We start from the raw sequence: 20,043 nt of genomic DNA on the forward strand, positions 1-20,043 counted from the left end.
ATAACTTTTCAAGGTGTGCAGTCTCTTCTCGATCCTTATAGTAATAGGGCAATCCCATGGAAAATTACGTTTTTTGTAACATCCATAATGCCAAGAAAATGTGATGGTATGGTATGATGTGAATGATTTCATGAAATTTGAGCATTTGCTATTTTTGGCTGTAGAATGTGCATGAGAAAAAATGCACAAAAAATTAATGTTATCATTCACATCATACAAATGCCAAGGCATTTCACTGGTGTTATGGATGTGACAAAAAGTCCATTGTCCGTGGAATTGCCCAATATCATAAGACAGAGAGGTGGGTACAGTATACAAGGGGAGGCTCTAACTACCCATCTGCCCATTCCCTCCTGCAGACTAAAAACTCTATTACCTGATGCTAACCAGGGATGCTCTGATATTTAGCTGTGGTTATGGGAGAGCGTGAAGGAATATGTGAAAGGGTGGGGTCCATGTGTGAACGTGCTGATAAGCAGGAAAGACTTTGTATGCTTGTTTATGTATCCTGTGACTGTATCCACTCTGAGTATGGGTTTATGTGTGAATCTGTACTATGTGTGAGAGTGTGTGTGCATCTGTCTGAGTGCGTGTGTCCATGCATGCGTGTGTCTGTGTATATGTATGTGTGCGTGTGTGTATGTGCGTGTGTGTATGTGCATTTGTGCGTGTGTGTGTGTGTGTGTGTGTGTGTGTGTGTGTGTGTGTGTGTGCCTATATGTGAGGATCTGTGTCCATATGTGTGTGTGTGTGTGTGTGTGTGTGTGTGTGTGTGTGTGTGTGTGTGTGTGTGTGTGTGTGTGTGACTGTGTATGTTAGTCTATTTGTGTGTGATGGTGTGTATTGCACACAGACAGGTGCCAGGGCAGGCAGTGTGCATAAATTATTCTGGCATTGTAATGGCCACGGGTCTCGGTGTTGATTGCTTCAGCTGTGCCAATGACTTGCTCTGGGCGTGCTAAAGTCACTGATGATGGCTGCACGGATGCTGTCCTGTGAGTCTCTCCAAAGCTGCAGGCTATGCTCCGGATGATGTGTAAATCGCCTTCCAAAGCCGCCATGCATTAGCCCTGCGCTGGTCTTATGGTGTGAATGACCATGGTGGTTTGGGAGGGGCCACTAGGCCATGCCTTCCTAATCACACCTACAGCAGAGGTGTGGGATAGAGCTTGGCATTTAGGGGTCTTCCCAAAGGGGCCTCAAACAGGTGCAGCACTTAGCTATCTCTGTGCATAAACAAGAGCGGGAAATGCAAAAGTCGGCAGGTCAAAGTGATTGCACTAGGCTGGGGTCAAGCAGGTCACATCACAGGAAGTAGAGCCAAAGTTTCATCAAATTGCTATGCTGGAGTCTTCCTGTGGCTATTGTGTAGTGTTTTGTGTTGCTGTGAGTTGCCATTCAATAAGTTGTGATAACAGAACACATTCAGTCAGTGTGGATAAATTGTGCTATATTCTACACTCTTGATTGTGTATGTTTTGTACCCGTACCCAACAAGGGGTCCCATCCACTATAAACATCACGTGTGGCACAACTCATGTGCATCAATGCACAAGAACTGTCCACAATGAGCCTGTTTGAGCAGTGCCCACATAAGGAAGGGAAGTGTGAAATATAGATACTATTCTCAGAGAATGCACCTATACTAAGCTGGGAGCAGGAAACAGGATCCTGGAGCGTAGCCTGCAGTCATTTGCAGCTGTCTGTGTTGGAAAACCTTCTGACCCACGAGACCTCCTCCATCTGCATACATAGACCTCCACCATAAACATATCAAGACGGCACAGTAGTAAGAGTTAAGTGTAAAGGTGTTATCTTCAACATCAGTATAGTTGTTGTGTATGATAATGCAATTTGAGTTACATAGATATATTCAGTGCATTGTAGTGTTGGTCATGTAGAAATCCACTGAGGCGTTTTGGACATTTTTTAATTGCGACAGAATTCAAGTGTACTGTAATGTTGTCTGTGGGATTACTGAGTCTGGCAGATGCCAAAAATAAGTGCTTCGATATCCACCTCAGACAGAACTAATTACCCTAACAGAGATTGGGCTGAGAAGCCCCGAACCTGAGCTTTGGCCTTTCATGGGACCTTTGGTCCGCAGTGGGCCCCAACCCCCAACAAGCGCTCAGTCCAGGTTTGAAAAAAGAACATTGTCATAAATCTAAGTTAGGGTGTCTTCTCAGCTATCATCAAATGGCTAGGCCCCTGGGTGGTTAGAGTTTCACAGCATTTCTGTGCCTGGTCATGACACAATTGAGCCAAGTCTCAAAGCTTAGTCTCGCAGCCAATCAGTGGCTTACAGCTTTATGGAATTTGCATAAATATATAATAAAAAGAGGTTGTGTGTAGATATAAGCAGGCACTTTGAGGGGGTATCTCAGTCGTTGCTTGACATGTTGCTTCAAACATAAGAAGAAGCCTTTATTTGTTTATGATGGGGGCGTTCACCAAAAGCACAAGACACATACTGTACACCACAAAGGTGTGATTTGTAAAAGCCTTCATCTTCACGATTTCTGGCTAATTCCTTCTTCTCTTGGAGGAAAACAGGCATAGATTTATAGTCTGAGAGTGCGTAGAGACCTCATGAATAGGGGGAGGGGGCGTCGAGGTCAGTAGCGCCACCCCAAGGTATAAATAAAGCCCTCTCTTCCACCTTCTCTGTGTAGTGCAGTCCACATCTTCACAGCTGAGGTGCCTCTGCTTCTTGTCTCTGCCTCTGCTCAGGTACAAAGTCCACTGCAACTATGGCTGACGAGGAAGTGTAAGTATCTGTCATCACTTGCTGTACAACAAACCACGCCCATGCCTGCTGTTGAATGCACTGAATTTAATTTGGAATGTATCAGGATTTTAGACAAGACACTGCGTCTGATGCGTCTGTTTGCATAAAGATAATTGATAAAGTAAATGCATTCTTGAGCTAATTTCATTTTCTATCTTCATTTTACAGTGATCAGGTTGAGGGTAAGCACATTTATATTCAATATTGATGGCTTTATGTTTGTGTCTTTATTGATACTGGACTATGCAAGAAATCCTTGTGCCATGGGGGAGAAATATCAGGACAGAGGTTTTGTGTAGAGAAGACTGATGAAAGCATTTCACCATTGCAGTATTTCAGCATTTTTTTTTGCCGTACATACCACAAGTGATAGATATGAGGCTTTCTTCTTTAACACACAATTCATCTGTTATTGCTTTAAACAATTTAAAGGAATTCTACATAATGTTATGTTGTCTATCAATAAAAAAGGGAGCTAGGTGCTTCCTGCTCAGCTAGAGATGACTTTAAGAGCTGTCTCTGCTAGAGCTCATCAAGGTCTCTCTCCTAAACAGTTTGAGACTTGCCGGTACAGACCTCTCGTCTCCAGGCCTGTGATATTGACCTGACCAGGGGTGGCTTGCCTTGCCAGCTGTGCAGGCCATTACTCTCATCCCAAATAAATCTAGATCACATTAATTACAGAATGAAACCTAAAACCCACTGTCAAGTGGACACTTTTACAGCATGTTATAAGGCCATGGGACGCGGGCCATGGCGTCAAATATGGAGGATCAGGTTGTGTCGACTCACACATTCCCCATATTTTCTCTCTCTGTCCTGTCAGGTTCTTAGTATGAATGAATAATAATTCTGTTTTCTTTTCTTTTTTGTTGAAAACACAGAGGGAGAAGGTAAACAAACATGTGACTATATGTAGTGGAAGGTCTTGTTTACATACTAATGCGATGTTGTGAACTCATTACTGTACATGTTGTGCGATGTTATCTTGTCATTTTACTGTGACGTAAATAACCTCAATACTTTAACACAAGTATATTTTTGATTTATTAAGACAATTTCTTAAGGCAAAGTGTAGGGTAAGGGTATGTATTTAGGAAAGTCAGTAAAAGATACAAATCTGGAGTGCTCAGATGATAAACATAGACACTCTCTGTGCAGTGACAGAGATTCTTCAGTTTAGCAGCACCACCTGATCTGTGTCCATCCATAATCTAAGACATGTTTATTGCACGGCGAAGAGGCAGTATTTTATCACCACATGCAGGGGGAACTTTCCACTTAATTATTTACTTTTTGTTATTAATATTCATTAATAAAAGTGATTGGCAAGATGGTGTCATTTACAAAAAGCTGAAGAATACAACAAATATATTTAAAATACATAATTTTTTTGCCAAATGTTAGAAATCTATTTTTAGAGAAGCTGTCATAAAATGTAACCTCAGATCTGGCATGTCTTGCAGAGCTGTAAAGCAAATGTAGTGATTCAGAATCATTGAAAGAGCCAAATGTATCTTTAAGTAACAGAAACCATAGGGCTATCCTTGCCAACTTCAATTCACATACCAGTCAAGCCATTTGGCGCAATATTCTTGCTGGTATGTAGATGTGTCATGCAAAGTCATCACAATTTGGTTATGAATATTCAACTTTCCCGTTTTAACTTAAACTTTAACTTTCCACCTTAATCTTTCACTCAAGAAATCTCATGCTTCTCTATGCTGAAAATGCTCACTAGCTCCCTCTGCTGGTCACACCCAAGTGGTATCAGCTTTGCTCCATCTCATCATAACCCATCGATTTGTCTCTCTTTCCATATCTCTCCTTTTCCTCCTGTTCAACAATGCCTCACCCTCTTCACTGCTTTTTGCTCTCTGCACCCCTCTTTTGCTGCACCAACCTCATATTTTCATCAATAACCATCAACCATCATCATCATCATCACCATCATCATCATTGTCATCGTCGCCATCCCTATCATCTTCATCATCAAACTAACTTTGGGGCTGGGGTCTTGCTGCATGCTGCGTAGTGGTGGAAGTAGAAGTGGCTCCCGAGGCTGCCCCAGAGGCTGAGGCCGAGGCCGAGGCGGCCGCAGAACCCGAGCCTGCCAGAGCCTGAGGCAGCCCCTGAACCCGAGCCTGAGCCTGAGCCTGAGGCAGCCCCCGAGCCGGAACCGGAACCCGAGCCGGAACCCGAGCCGGAACCCGTGGCCGAGCCGAGGCCGAGCCTGAGGCAGAGGCAGAAGGTATGTGGCATGTAGTATTCTTTCATCCTGAGCCCTAGTCCACCGCAGAAGTGTGCTCCACTCTCCCCCCTTATTCAATGCCAGACAGGGCCGGCTCCATCACTAGAGCCGCCCCCCCAAATAGTCACCCACCCACCATAAACCCCCCCCCGCCCATGCCCTGGTCACCGTGCTTACAGGGCACTAGGGTGCCACCATCCTCCTCGTGTCTGGCCACCATGAGTATAGCTAACTGGGTGTATGTATGTGCATGAGTGACGTGGCTCAATGAGCTGTGAGTTTCAAGCTGTCAGTGCTTACACCTTTCCCTCCCTGCTCCTAATAATGTAGCCTTAGCTACTTTGCCTTTAACTACCAAGCATCTCAAGCGTTCTTCAAATTTGCCTTCAAGAATAAAAAAAAAAAACACAAGTGTTCCTCTGGCTTCGCTTTATTTTGATAGCCAAAGTTTTCCAAAGTTTTGTGCTTTCATCATAGTTACATGCTTACCTGCTTACCTTTAAGGTGTTTTAACAGGCTGTCCAAATAATGTGCTCTAATAATATCTCCTCTCTCTATCATATATAAGTATAAGTATATATACTCTTTTGATCCCGTGAGGGAAATTTGGTCTCTGCATTTATCCCAATCTGTGAATTAGTGAAACACACTCAGCACACAGTGTGGTGAAGCACACACTAATCCCGGCGCAGTGAGCTGCCTGCAACAACAGCGGCGCTCGGGGAGCAGTGAGGGGTTAGGTGCCTTGCACTCAAGGGCACTTCAGTCGCTTCCTACTGGTCGGGGTTCGAACTGGCAACCGTCCGAAGCGCTAACCAGTAGGCCACGGCTGCCCACATTGTCCCCATATTGTCTAACCCCTTAAATATGTGAACCACAGCCAGGCCAGACGTCATTCCAACACATTGGATCCATGCTTCTTAACCAACTACCGAGCTGTAATAAGCTTAGCTTGCCAATGCACTGCTCCCTATACAGTCTGCTTCACATGGTGGACTGGACACATGCCTGTGAGCCCAGCCACTGTCTGCATGTCTCTTGTCAGTCATGTGTGGCCAGGTTCTTGGTTGCTGACACATGAGTGGATGGTCCACGTCTTCCCATCATGGTCCCATCCACAGTTTTATTATTATTATTATTTACACACACTGGGTGTTCCCTCTGTGTGGTCTGACTTGAGACTTTAAGGGTTGTCTTTGTTCCCTGTTTATTTTCCCCAGAGATACCTGATATTATGTTATCAGTGTGCTAAAAATGTATATTAATCTTTAATCTTTTGGCTTCTTCCACATACACAATAGTGGAATGAGCAAATGCTTTTGATTCTACTGCAATTCTATCAATTGTATCAGTATGAACATCAAGTGATGTTAATAATTTATAACATAACATAACATAACATAACATAACATAACATAACATAACATGACTATAAGTACAGTTTTTATTTTAAATGTACACTGTACATCTCAATTAGAATGCATAAAATATCAATTTGTGTCGTTTCCTCATGTATGTGATGCCCCTGTAAAGGAAGGCCATGAATCCCACAGTACTGTCCTTCCTTGTTAACATCTTCCACAACTTTGTCAGTCTGTGGCAGTGTCATTAATCTTATATGTCCAACATGTCTGGCAGACAAAGGAGCACTGCATCATAAGGTGGCTAGTTCAGGATCTAAACCAAATTAGACCAATTACCAATTTGTTTACTGGACTAAAGAGGTGAGAGAATACTATATGCTAACATATTTAACTAATATAATAAAATACCTCACTGTCTCCACTAAACTGGCTTAGCATGGCGTGTGGTACTCACACACTTACATACAGAGGAAGGTGGAAAGAAGGAGTCCTGAATCTTCTAGAATCAAGGGTGTGGGGATTGAATATGGAGTTGACCGAGTTTTGAGATACATTTTGCCAAAAGTACAGTTTAGGAATTCATTTAAACATGTATATGTGTAGGATGTGTATTTAACATTTAACATTGTATCTTTTATGTTTAATGTGTCATTCATGTGCAGCGTTCTTTTTCATACTGAATTCATTTAATCTGTCTGCATCTGAAAAACCAACAACAAAACTAAACACCAATGTTTTTGTGACCTGAAGTCCATTACAGGTTAAAAGATGATACACTAATTTACCGTAACCACTGCCAGATTAGTCATAGTTTCTACTAAATGTCTAAGCCTGTAAAATATATTTTTCCCTCCTCAATGCAAAACAGAAGAGAAGCCAAAGTTCAAGTAAGTCATCATTTGCTCACCACCTATATTGTTCCATTCAACAATTGTTCCACTGATGTTCCATTCAATCTTATTTTCATTGACATCAATGTATGATGAATTTGGTTATTTGTTAGTGTGAATGAATGAATGAATAGATGGGTGGACAATTAAACGACTGACTGACTGACTGACTGACTGACTGACTGAATGAATAAATGAGTGAATGAGTGATTAAATGAAATTGTGTGAGTAAGCTGGACTTGACAGAGGAAGTTGTTTTTTGCCACAGACCCACTGCTCCCAGGATCCCCGATGGCGAGAAAGTGGACTTTGATGTAAGAAGGCAACACACACACACACACACACACATATTACTTTAAACACATGTGTGCACCCGAAACATCTATACACACACACCAGCACAAAGCCACACCTTAAGAGGCAGGCACATACACTTACCAAATGCTTCACATTCCCTGGTTAACAGGACATCCAGAAGAAGCGTCAGAACAAGGATCTGATGGAGCTGCAGTCCTTGATCGACGCTCACTTCGAGCTGAGGAAGAAGGAGGAAGAGGAGCTCATCGCCCTCAAGACCAGAATCGTGAGTGAGGCCCCCTAGGAGAGCCATGACAAACCAGACAGATTGGAATGTTAACGTCTCAGATTCTCTTTCAGTGTCCAGTTTGGGTCTGAGCTGATGTCTTGTTCAGAGCTTAGATGGCATGTTGGTCTGACACCATTTGGGCTTTTACCTTAGGATGCCTTGAACGTCTGGCAACCAGAGTGAAGCATACATTTGATGCAAACAACAACCATCTCTCTCTCTCTCTCTCACACACACACACACACACACACACACACACACACACACACACACACACACACACACACACACACTCACACACACACACACACACACTCACTTACAGGAAAAGCGCAGAGCTGAGAGAGCAGAGCAGCAGAGGATCCAGGCTGAGAAGGAGAAGGAGCGCCAGGCTAGACGTGAGGTGTGTGTCTCTTGCCCATCCCTGTACCTCGTGCCTCACACATACAGACACACACACACACACACACACATACACACACACACACACACACACACACACACACACACACACACAAACTAATGTTCAGTCACCAGTCTACTCGTCTGTCTGTTTGTCTGTCCGTCAGTTTATCTTGCTGCCTGTCATCATGTCACCTGTCTCTTATCGTCCCCCCCTCTCTCTCTGTCTCTCTCTCTCTCTCATTCCTCTGTCTCCTGCCGATTCATCTGTCCATATTTGTCCACCTGTCTGTCCCACCTCTCTGCCTGCGACCTGGCTCTGACTCTGACTGCTGACTCCACCCACAGGAAGAGAAGCTGAGGAAGGCTGAGGCCGATGCCAAGAAGAAAGCCGATGAGGAGGACAAGAAGAAGTCTGCTCTGTCGAGCTTGGGCGGAGGCTACAGCAGCCACTTGCAGAAGGTGAGTCCATTTCCTTAACATCTCCAACAAATGGGACTTCATGTATTAGTTGGTATGGGGTTAATGGGGTTCATGTATGAGTGGGTATAGCAGACCAAATGTGTGTCCGTGTGTGTGTGTGTGTGTGTGTGTGTGTGTGTGTGTGTGTTGTGAGAGAGAGAGAGCGTGAGAGAGAGAGAGAGAGAGAGAGTTGGCATGGTCATGTTTTGCTTTTAGTAGCTGTACTTTTGACTGGATTACTTGATTTGCATTGATGTTAATCGTATATTGTGTATTCCCAACAAAGGCCGACCAGAAAAGAGGCAAGAAACAAACAGAGAGAGAGAAGAAGAAGAAGATCCTGGCCGATAGACGCAAGCCTCTTAATATTGACCATCTCAACGAGGACAAGCTCAAGTGAGTCTTACTCTGGGCCAACACGTAAATAATCATCTGCCTGGACAGGTGTGGGCCTATAAGACAGAGGGGGCCAGGGTACATGCTGTTCCTGTAGCTGAGGCTCATGGGTCGTGTGCTGTTCCTGTACTCTAGGGAGAAGGCCAAGGAGTTCCACGAATGGCTGAAAACTCTGGAGTCTGAGAAGTACGATCATATGGAGAAGCTGAAGAGGCAGAAATACGAGGTGAGAACATCCTCTGTGACACACGCCTCTGTTCCTCGAAGTGCACTGACAAATCCAGGGAGATTATTATTTTGTTTATCCTCCGTCACAATGCTGCAGCCAACCACTTTACTAGTATTGTTGACTCTAATGTGTTAATGAAGTTAATGATCTTATGATCAGTGATCTTAATGGTACTGAGATCACTGTATTACATTCGGTTGCAGACAGTTCATTTTCATAGCTCATAGTTTGCCACACTTTGTAAGATTAACCCAGCTTTGTTTCATTCCTCTCCAGGTCACAACACTCCGCAAGAGAGTGGAGGAGCTCAACAAAAGAGAGGGCATTGGAGGAGCTGTGGCCAGCAATGTGGATGGGAAATTGACTGAGGTACAAAACATCACATTTCACATTCCCATTGGTATCCCTGGTCAGACATTCCCACCATAGGGCATTAGCCCTGCTATGCATGGCCTGTTTGTGCCTGTGGCCTGAGCCAATGTGGATGGGATAGCCGAGCCAGAATACCAGCGAACATGCAAATTCTTGTGTACATATGACCTCTCTCACTCAACTTGGCATCAGAGTGAAAACAGTTTGGCAACAGTAGACACCCAAGTGTATTAATTGGAACTATTTTTTTGCTCATGATCTTGGCATTGGTAAGGGATATACCCACAGCTGTGACTACCTGTGGCAGAACCGCAGCCACGGGTATATCCCTTACCAACCCCACTGTCACTCATATTGCTGAAGCAGATAACTCTAAAGCAGATCATTGACTATTATAGTGTTAATGTTGTAAATCACAAAGTTGCACACACGTGGGCGTCTGAATGAGCCATGGGCCTTCAGGGGCTTCCTTTTCTGAGAAGCCACAGCTGGTGATGGCAGTAAGCAGGTAAGATTTGCCTGCTGGTTGTTCAGTCTGCAGTGTGTTGCTGGTGATGGCAGTAAGCAGGTAAGATTTGCCTGCTGGTTGTTCAGTCTACAGTGTGTTGCTGTGCCGCTTTCCCAGCTCATTTCTCTGTCCAGTAATGGTAAGTGTCATTAGAAATACAATTTGACTGCTATTTTACTTTTTAACCCCATTCCCACTCATTGAGAGCTCTGCAATACTTTTAACACCACTCCCCACTCTACAACACCATTTCTATTAGAGGCCAAAAATGATAATCACTGGCTGTGGTTCCACAACATGTGTGTAACTGCAGTAGACTGTAGATGAATGTTTATGTGCACATATTTTGTGACATTCCACAGTAGGCAATGGAGACTATACAAATGACACTGAACATGTAAAGGTCATTGTGTTAGCTCAGTGAATTGCTGACCTGTGTGGTTTTTCTCTGTCCCTGTCGCATTGTAGCAGCAAAAAGGGAGCTGCCACCCGCCGCAGAAAGTAGACGGCAGCAGCCACACCAGGATCCTCCTCCAAATCTTCTACTACCACAGCTTAATGCACGGAAAAGAAATGTCATACCTTGCAATTTCCCCTTTTTCTTTTTGTGCTGTCCTGCAACATGTCACACACGTTGCGGTCAAAGAGAAACACATCCTCCAAGGCTACTTTCCCATAGGCAGTTCTGAAGCATTTTTCGTGTAAATAAAGTGTAACACTCCATCTTTGTCTGTAGATCTCTAATTATTCTAAATAAATAAAAGTATTTGATACTCTTCCATGTCCATGCTTTGCACATAAGTTGGGTCTATTCTCAAGAATGGAACTTTGTTATAGACAATGAGAATGAGTATGTAGGAGGTGGGAGGGTTTAGTTCACTCATCTTTCATGATTTTGGGGCCACCATGTCAAGTCAAGTCAAGTCATATTTATTTATATAGCACACATAAACGCAATGTTATTGACCCAAGGTGCTCAGAAATAAAATAAACAGTAATAAAAACAAAAAATAAAGACATAAATGACAAAAAATACAAATAAATAAATGAAAATACAAAATAATAATAATAATAATAATAATAATAATAATAATAATAATAATAATAATAATAAACATATTATGATTGTAGATAAAAATAAACATATGGTTACTGAAACTACTACTACTATAGGCCTACAGAAAGATGTACAGTAAAGTTAGATGCCAGTTAATATAATGCAGAAAAGAAATAGAATTAAGATAAAATAAAATAAAAATAAACAACCAAACAAGGGGAGAAATTAATGGACATTATAGGCCAAAGAAAATAGATGGGTCTTTAAATTTGATTTAAAACTACTAATGGTGGGAGAGGACTTAATGTCTATAGGGAGATTGTTCCAGAGTCAAGGGGCAGCAAAAGAAAAAGCTCTATCACCTTTAGTTTTAAGGGTTGCCTTCGGGACTGATGTCCATGGCTATTATGAAATGTGACCTTTTAATGTACATTTCTGTGTGGTGTGTGTGTGTGTGTGTGTGTGTGTGTGTGTGTGTGTGTGTGTGTGTGTGTGTGTGAGAGAGAGAGAGAGAGAGAGAGAGAGAAGGAGAGAGAGAGAACAACTTTGTTGTGTAGTATTCCTATGATTACACATGATGGCGCCATACTGTCGTCATTAGGGAGTTTGGAGTAAACGAGCGGAGCCCCATACACTTCAAGAAAGTGGAAGCCCGTTGCCTACAAAAACCTGTGATGTTCGACATGTTCATGGTAAACTTGATCGACTTAGTTGTACGGGATGAATATTCATCAAAATGATATGGCGTCATGTAGGCCCTAGTCGAAGTCCAATGTCAACGAGATTCTTCACACTATACGTTATAACGCAAACTTCTTTTTTGACTTTTCTCTCTCGAATTGTTTTTGTTGTCCATAAACTACAAAATTTAAATATGAGCCTATCTATGATCATTGAGGAAATAGCAGAAAATCCACACTTGCATGTAATCCGTGCCGTGAGTTCATAACCTACCTTAAAATGTTCATGAGCGAAGGACGTCTGTGTAGTTCATTAAATAAAATAAATAGCCTATTTGATTCGCAATAATATATGAGGTATCCAATGTAGTAAATTGCAGAAACATTAAAGCAATTCAGAATGTTGAACTGATCTTCTACATATCTGCAATATGACACTTCAACTCTAGAACGAACCTGCTAACCTCTTGGAGCTATTTTACTAGGGCTATTAAATAGTAGGCTACAGATAGATCCAAGCTTGGCAAAGCGGTAAAACTGCATATAAAATATGATTAATTATAGCAATACTGAATTTAGCTGTCATAATTGATCATGTTATCATATTTCATGAAATGTGTCAAGATAAATTGGTGGCAATGGTCAACAAATACATTTAAAAAGTAGGCTAAGGCAAAATTAGAATTTATGTTTATTATAATACATGTCTATTGTTAGCAGATGACTGTCTTTTCTTAATAAAAATTATTAGGCCTATATATTTTTAGGCGGGGTGGATGTGGTCATTAGAATACTGTGTTCACTCTGGACACTCTTAAGTCAATTCACTTTCTCTATCTTTATCGTTGTCATTCATGCATTTACACCAGAATAAGGTTTATAAAAAGCTTTCTTTAAATTCATATGGATCAGTGGAATATCGATGTAGGCTAATACGCACTACATCGATTAGGCCACTATAATATGAAATTGGTAATTATTCTTGCATGAAGCAGGATGAATAAATGAGCTAAAATCAAACAGTTTCACAACACATTAATGCTACTTTATAAATAAATTTATTTTAATAATTCAGTCGACAACATTTTAAGATGTATAAATATAAAGTATAACAATCTGACACAAATAACTAAGCGTCCCAAACAGGCAACAATTAAATATGCTAGTTTTGTTTGTTTGATGCTTTTTAACAATTCTTATTTACATGTACACATATACAAAACTGGTCCTCTAAATTTATCATAGCCTATATTCAAAATGGCTTTTTTCTCATGAAAAGTCAGGAAAGAAAATATATATTCATATAAACTGGTGAAGGAAAATATGTACAAAAACAGTCTTATATTAATGGTCACATTGAAATTCTTTGAAATGCCTATTTAAGAAACTGCAATTCCCTCCAGTCGCTTGAACACCATCACCGTTTCTTACAGACGAAAAGAGAATGCATTCGTTTGCATTCGTTTTCTTCACTCTGCATACACAGCTTTAGAGCTAAACACTACAGTCCGTTTGTTCTCCTCGTGGTCGCGATCATTTCAGAAATGTGCAGTTCATTCCACTGCCTTTGTCGTCGCTACTGTGGCGAAGTTATTCATCAAATCTTCAAAGATTTTGGTAGATGGGGTCCTGGGGTGGCTGGCCGCAGTTAGTGGGGGATGGCACGGACGCTCCTATCTCGCTGAGGATAGAGCCTTCCTGGGAAGAGCAGGGACTTCCCTCGGATCCTTCCTGAACCGACAGCATGGGACATGCGGGTGTCTCTGTCGAGATTCTCTCCACAATGCTGGACAAGCAGTCAAGACTGGACACTACGGAATTCTTACTGTTTCGGTTATCTGGTGGGAGAAAATGGGAGAGAAAAACGAGCTATAATTGACTGTTGTTGAAGTAAAGTAGAATTATGAATGCGTAAAAATGTGCAGTTAATTCTGGATACGCGAAAGGATGCTCCAACACTTACCATTTTGTGTTTCTGCAAAGTAAGAGCTGTCATAGTTTCTCCTCCGGGACGTGCATGTGGGACCACTGAAATCCATCTGTAGATTAAAAAAAAGTAGAAAATTGTCAAATTGATCAGTGATCAGGCATGGATTATTTTCAACATGTCGATACCGTGTCAATTAAGTCATTCAATCGGTGTCATGAATGTAGGCTACTTCAAATAACTGCTATTATAATGTATATTTTGAAAATCCCTCAACTGGCATGTTTGTATGGTGCTTGTTCATTTATTTACCATTCCATCGGAGCAGTTGGATCTGGGACTGGATGCGTCCGAGTCGCCGTTGTAGTGCTCCAGAACGGGATAGTAATTTTCATCCTGACCCCTTAGAAGAGCCTGGAGGGATTCGATGTAGCTGATGGCATTTCTGAGAATCTCCACTTTCGGAAGCCTTTGGTTAGGGTTGGTAGAAGTGCACCTCTTCAGTGTCTCGAACGCGTCATTTACTTTGCTGAGGCGTCTCCTCTCACGCATGGTGGCCGCCTTTCTGCGATCGGCGTTGGTGGTTTTCCTTTTGCAGGCTTTGCAAGCCCAGAGCAAGCACCTGCCCGCCTGGTGATGTCCGCTTGGCGCCCGTACGTGCTCGTCCTCAATGTGATGGTCGTCTCCCTTAAGCAAGCCCACATGAACCAGCCTTGGGTCCAGGTCCTCGAAAAAATGCATGTCATTGGTATTGAAACACGGGTCATCATAAAAGTCATCTGCGGACGCTATGGGGAAGGATATATCCGACAACTCCATCTCTGTGCAAAAGTTAGAATGATTCTGTTACGCACGAGTTTGATTTGTTAGCTATCACAACACAAGGTACGTTTGGCCCAATTGTTCAGTTGACAAATCTATAAACTGTTTGAGCGTTTGAGAAGAATTGTTCCACTCTGGCCGTTCGTACCCTTGTGGTACCTGTTGCTGATGAGAGCGCTCGAGTGTTTTTTATGCTACTTGCTAAAGTTTGTGGGCGTGGTCCCTCGCCAGGCTGTCCAATGGAAATGTGCGCCGTAGTGTGGGCGTGGGGTAGAAAATAATGCGGTAATATGTACCCCAAGACCTAACTTATAGTCATTTAACAGTCTATAATCATCACCATAACTCAAATATCCTACCCTAATAACTGTATCAATATAGGGACAATAACCAATGTTCAGCTTATGAACACTGATTAGGCTACACTGAGTTTGCGCAACCTGAACATGGCGATCCGTGCAAACAATTAGGTTTTTACAAAGTGCCATGGAACTTTACATCACCGATGTTAGTAGCAAGATCTAAAAAAAAAGAAAAACTTCTGTTTAAAAATAAAAACGAAATTTCCTTCTTATCTTTCTGTAGAAGTTTGAAAAAGTCGGCCAGTAGTACAAAATAAATTGTACAACCATGTTTAAACCACGAGTGGGCTGATTCAATTAAGCAGCCTAACCGAAATATCTTCCGGGTAGGCTACTTATCTAGAGCAAAGAATGGCATGAGCCCATCAAAGGCATACATTAAGAGATAACATGATGTCATTAGATATTACAGGTATACTTTTATGTTAAGAGGTCTTGTCATCAGCCTACCTTTGCTGTAAAATATGTTAATATGTGAAACAATAATTCAACTCACATGAGACGATACTAATGTCAAATATTAGGCTTTAATTAAGGATTGAATATGCAATTGTCTTATATCACATGTTGATTTTGAACTGGGTTGGGTGGTAGACCTAGGCCATATGTAATTATGCAATTAACGATGAGGCCTAAATATCCTGAAACCAATGATGCCACTTAATAAAATGCCTCATATAGGCCTAGCCTACATATCACATTATACTACTGCCTTCAGTGTTCCCATAGAATCAGTATTGTAACGTTCGTGTAACAATATTGTAACCTTTTTCTTTGACAAAAAATATCTCCACTGTGGTAGTGTCTGTTTCTGCATTTATCCACAATGGTGTTTTCCTTTGATTTTGGATTACATTTCTTCGCAGGCTGTATGTGACAGCCATGACCATCATAATGGATGATTCTCATCCAGCGTTGCAGATTATCAGCCTTCGACAATAGATGGCAGCAGTGAGTTTCTTGCAATTGTGTACTGCCCATCCTGAGATGGCAAATTCATCAAGTGGCCTATAAGCCTGCTCCATCGTTTGAAGCTTGTTTGACCTCAGTGACCCCTGATATTATAAGCATCACAATTAACCTCTTATTCTTTCACTATAGTCCTGCCACCTCATATCATATTAATAAACTAGATAAAAATATACTTCTGAATTCAAGACTTTATTTCAAAATGCTTGTAACAGTCTTTTTCAAAGTTCAAGTTCAAAATAGAGACAATACTGTGAAGGCTCAAAAAATAAACACAATAAAATGACAAGGCAAAAACCTTTGCCACACCTTTTTGACATGCTCCCAAAATATAGTGCATAATGTCTACTTCTGTGACAGTCCAGTATTTCTTACAGATGCATAATGTGTCAATGTGACTACAGACGTAAATACTGTGGTCTGACAATTTATGTCATGTCAAACAAATGGAGTGATGGCTGGTCTACAAATGTGTATGAACATATATTCTTTTAATCAAAAATAATTTCAAAAGGAAAATATCTTTGGAACAACAAAGTTCAGGAGAATCTATTCACAAAGGCCATAGGAACAGTGTATTCACTAGTCGTCTATTATTACAATTTAAATGTGACTGTGCTGAAAACATTTAATACAGCCTACTACTATAATTCAAAACGGGCCTGCCTTTCCCATGCCAATACTGACAGGTCAGCCTATAGAAAAGTTCCCTACAAGTCACAAAACACTCTCTACAAAACACTTTACATCAAGCGGACATGTTACAGGTTAAACTTCCCTTGGCTGAACAGAACCACTAGAGAAAGAGGCACAGACGGGACAGATTCAGATGCGGCCTAAACCAGCCTGGTTTTTATGCACCCATCAGAGAGGAGCAGGAAGTGAGGAAGCTCAAGCACTGGAGGTCAGTTCTTCCTGGAGCTGGTCGATCAGGTATTCTCCGTAGCCACTCGCTCCATCAGCCGTGCAGCCCATTCTCCGGGCATTGGTCAAGAGGTCGCCGAGCAGCTTGACCTTCGGGACGAGCGGAGTTAGGAAGCGGCTCTTGACCACGCTTGCAGAGTGAGGGTCGCTGTGTTCGCGGGCGAGTTGGGAGAGCTCCATCATGACGGCCATCTCCTCCTTCCACTGCGCCAGTGTCAACTCCAGGGCAGGGAGCAGACCGCACACCGCCTCACTACCGGGTCTCTGCCAAACGCATGCGCACGCACACACACACACACACACACACACACACACACAATGGGCAAAAATCCACAAAAGTTATCCTATGCTGACTAGGTCCAAAAGAGAACAGAGACTTGGAAAAAATTGTCTACAAATGCCATTGGATAAAATTTGAAGTTAAACTTTTAAAGGTTTGAAGTCTTTTTTTCTGTTTTTTTTTTTGTTCTGCTTTTAGTTCAATAAAACAATAAACAACAACTGTGCAAAGGAATGTTTTTGGTCGGAAAGTCCATGTTTCATGCAACACCTGTTTGACCTTTTTTTGTCAAAGATCAAATTACTTTTATAAATTGGAAACAAATACAACCTATACATTATTAAGAATTAAAAACATAAATATAAAAGTAAGTAAAAACTCAATGTATGGCTTAAACATGGTTGCACAATGGAAAAATAGGAACATTTATAACCACACAATGTTTTGGCAGATCAATGGATAACAAGGTGTTCCAAATTGCTGCTGATGGACCCCAAGTTGTCCCAGTCCGGATTGATTATACATGACTCATAAAACCCAGCGCAAGAGAGGAACTGAGCCTCGCACACATCACCAGTGGCCGTGCCACGGCTTACATCTGGAACTACAATTAATGCAGTGTCCTTCCGCCATTCTGCCACCACATTAATCTCGCCAATTTTCCGGAACTCAGAGGAAACGTATACCCCGACAGGCATTAGGACAGAGATCCCCTCAACCCCCAGGGGGGGTTTCCAACCCCCCCACCCCACCTCCATCCCCTCGACTACACTCTTCCCCTATACTCAAGTTCCCCATCTTTTTCCTTCTTTCCTACATTAACCTTTTACTTTATTTATTATTACTTTATTTTTTAATGGCTTTCTTTCTTTTAATTTTCAGGAGGAAAAATCAGGAAGGATATGACCGTAGGTCCAATAGTTCATTAATTATTTTTAAAAAGAGAAAGACAAGACTGCAGTTATGCAGTCTGTGACATTAATGCGTGTATTTTCACACTTTTCCCAATTGATTTACTCAGATTTTCAATAGCATGTTTTAAGTGTATGTGTTGTATCATGAAGTAGTTTCTTTTGAGAATTCTGAGGTCGTCAGTGGTCAAGGTTTGGATTTGATGTGTTTATCTCCACATGTTTATCTAATACATCTTCATATCTCTGGGCAGGTTTGTGTAGTAGTACCATGCCTGTGAGTATGTGATGGCTCAGCCATTGTTAGAAGGCCAGGCTTTACCTTGATGTCTTTATTGCAGTACTGTCCTCCACGCTCATTCAGATACTGGAGCATGGCTTCTGCCTGTTCCTGCTCCCTCTCCGACTGCAGTTGGAAGAAACTTGCAACTCTAGGAAGGGCCAAGTTATCCTGTTCAAATATCTTTCCCTGGAACAGAGATTGAGGTCACGGTTATGGCTTTAATCCACTTAACTGGGCATTTGCATTGTGCCAATCACCAATGAACACACAAATGTGCTCTCTAAAACTGTGCAACTGTCCAGTCATTGATACAAATATAGAATGTTTCTGTCCACTGTTTCATCAAGGTGATGAGGAAATATCTTCTGAATTTTTAAGATGAGGAAACTTGTCTGACTGCTTTTGCTTTGGAGTAGCCTAGGCTACAATACTGAATAAACCGTGTAGACCTACTGAATAATTAAGAAATGCAGTTGCAGATAATTTTATCAGTTTGCCATTTCCATGTCTGATTTCTGACTAATGTAGGTCTTACCTTTGCTTATTAACACAGTCAGTGACGTCACATACCAACACATTCGATCCTAAGTATGAACTGGTGTAGGCTATGATTGATACAAGGATACAAGGATACAAGGAAGTTTATACATAAAAATCTCTATATTGTAGGCTATTAATTTCCCCACGTGAATCTTTATTTTATACATGCTATGCATACCCATAATTCGTTATTGTAACAATGTAATCCTAATACATCAAAGTCAGTGTAACTGATACCCCTTACCAGTGCTTGAAGTCTGTAAGCGATTTCCATAATTAAGGTCGAAACGCCACAGAGACTCTCCTCCACGACTGCTGGGAGATTCTGCTTAACCTTACTACCGACAAATACACGGTGCGTCTTACAGATCGGCAGGTTGGTTTTTAATCTTTTCCCGCTGGGCTCCGACATGTTTGTTTCGCGGCAGTGGCTTCAAGTAGGCTAACTCGCGGAAGAATTATTATAGTGATCAAGTTGCACCAGCGCCTCCTGCGCTTTTACATTTCTTCACATCCCTTATGACGTCGTACGGTAGTTGGTCAATTAAAGCATTATCATACAAATACACCAGACTTGAATTGTTTACAGTCGGAGGTTGCTCGAGCGCGATTAAATTTAGACGCAAGGACAGTGTCAAATCATTTCCCGTTCGACATGTCAAGTTCATCCGGTGCATGCTAAACACGGCGCGCTGTCAAAGGGACTGGCTTGATAAACGTTTCTGCCATTAAATAGAAAAGTGGGCTTAACCTTGTCTCTTTTAATATCATACATGGGTTCTAAGTAAGCTAGGCTACGCACAATCTAAATCTATGACATCTTTATATGTTAGAACTTAATATTACCTGAAACTCATGTAGCCTAATGTCAATTGCCACGACCATTTCCGTCTTTATAGTAAGACAAACTCTTTTCAATTATTTATTCTTAACTACCAATAATCATTTTGTCTGTAATTATTGCAGAAAATTTGACCACAGCTTGGTCATAAATGCCATTTTCCTCTGACTGACAGGGAACAGTGGCCTGATTAGGG

General features: G+C 41.7%; 3 protein-coding genes across 3 annotated transcripts; 1 reads left to right on the plus strand and 2 right to left on the minus strand.

The window, feature by feature from the left end:
- Nucleotides 1-2,675: 2,675 nt before the first annotated feature.
- On the plus strand, nt 2,676-9,800 carry LOC125302838 (troponin T, fast skeletal muscle isoforms-like). Its single transcript, XM_048256155.1, has 11 exons — nt 2,676-2,770; nt 2,960-2,973; nt 3,676-3,684; nt 7,275-7,293; nt 7,565-7,610; nt 7,763-7,879; nt 8,208-8,285; nt 8,633-8,746; nt 9,033-9,142; nt 9,278-9,368; nt 9,648-9,800. The coding sequence occupies exons 1-11, from the start codon at nt 2,754-2,756 to the stop codon at nt 9,798-9,800; spliced, it is 768 nt and encodes a 255-aa protein (XP_048112112.1). The 5' UTR covers nt 2,676-2,753.
- A 3,229-nt stretch (nt 9,801-13,029) lies between these two features.
- myod1 (myogenic differentiation 1) lies at nt 13,030-14,886 on the minus strand. Its single transcript, XM_048257072.1, has 3 exons — nt 14,228-14,886; nt 13,952-14,027; nt 13,030-13,826 (listed from the first exon to the last, which is right to left on the minus strand). The coding sequence occupies exons 1-3, from the start codon at nt 14,732-14,734 to the stop codon at nt 13,594-13,596; spliced, it is 816 nt and encodes a 271-aa protein (XP_048113029.1). The 5' UTR covers nt 14,735-14,886; the 3' UTR covers nt 13,030-13,593.
- Nucleotides 14,887-16,241: 1,355 nt separating this feature from the next.
- On the minus strand, nt 16,242-19,664 carry zgc:172145 (Ferritin light chain, oocyte isoform-like). The gene is made up of 3 exons (XM_048257265.1): nt 19,251-19,664; nt 18,506-18,652; nt 16,242-17,256 (listed from the first exon to the last, which is right to left on the minus strand). Exons 1-3 carry the CDS (start codon nt 19,416-19,418, stop codon nt 16,960-16,962), a joined length of 612 nt encoding a protein of 203 aa, XP_048113222.1. The 5' UTR covers nt 19,419-19,664; the 3' UTR covers nt 16,242-16,959.
- Nucleotides 19,665-20,043: the final 379 nt, after the last annotated feature.

Source organism: Alosa alosa, chromosome 11, assembly GCF_017589495.1.
Source record: "Alosa alosa isolate M-15738 ecotype Scorff River chromosome 11, AALO_Geno_1.1, whole genome shotgun sequence".
NCBI classification, from domain to species: Eukaryota; Metazoa; Chordata; class Actinopteri; order Clupeiformes; family Clupeidae; genus Alosa; species Alosa alosa.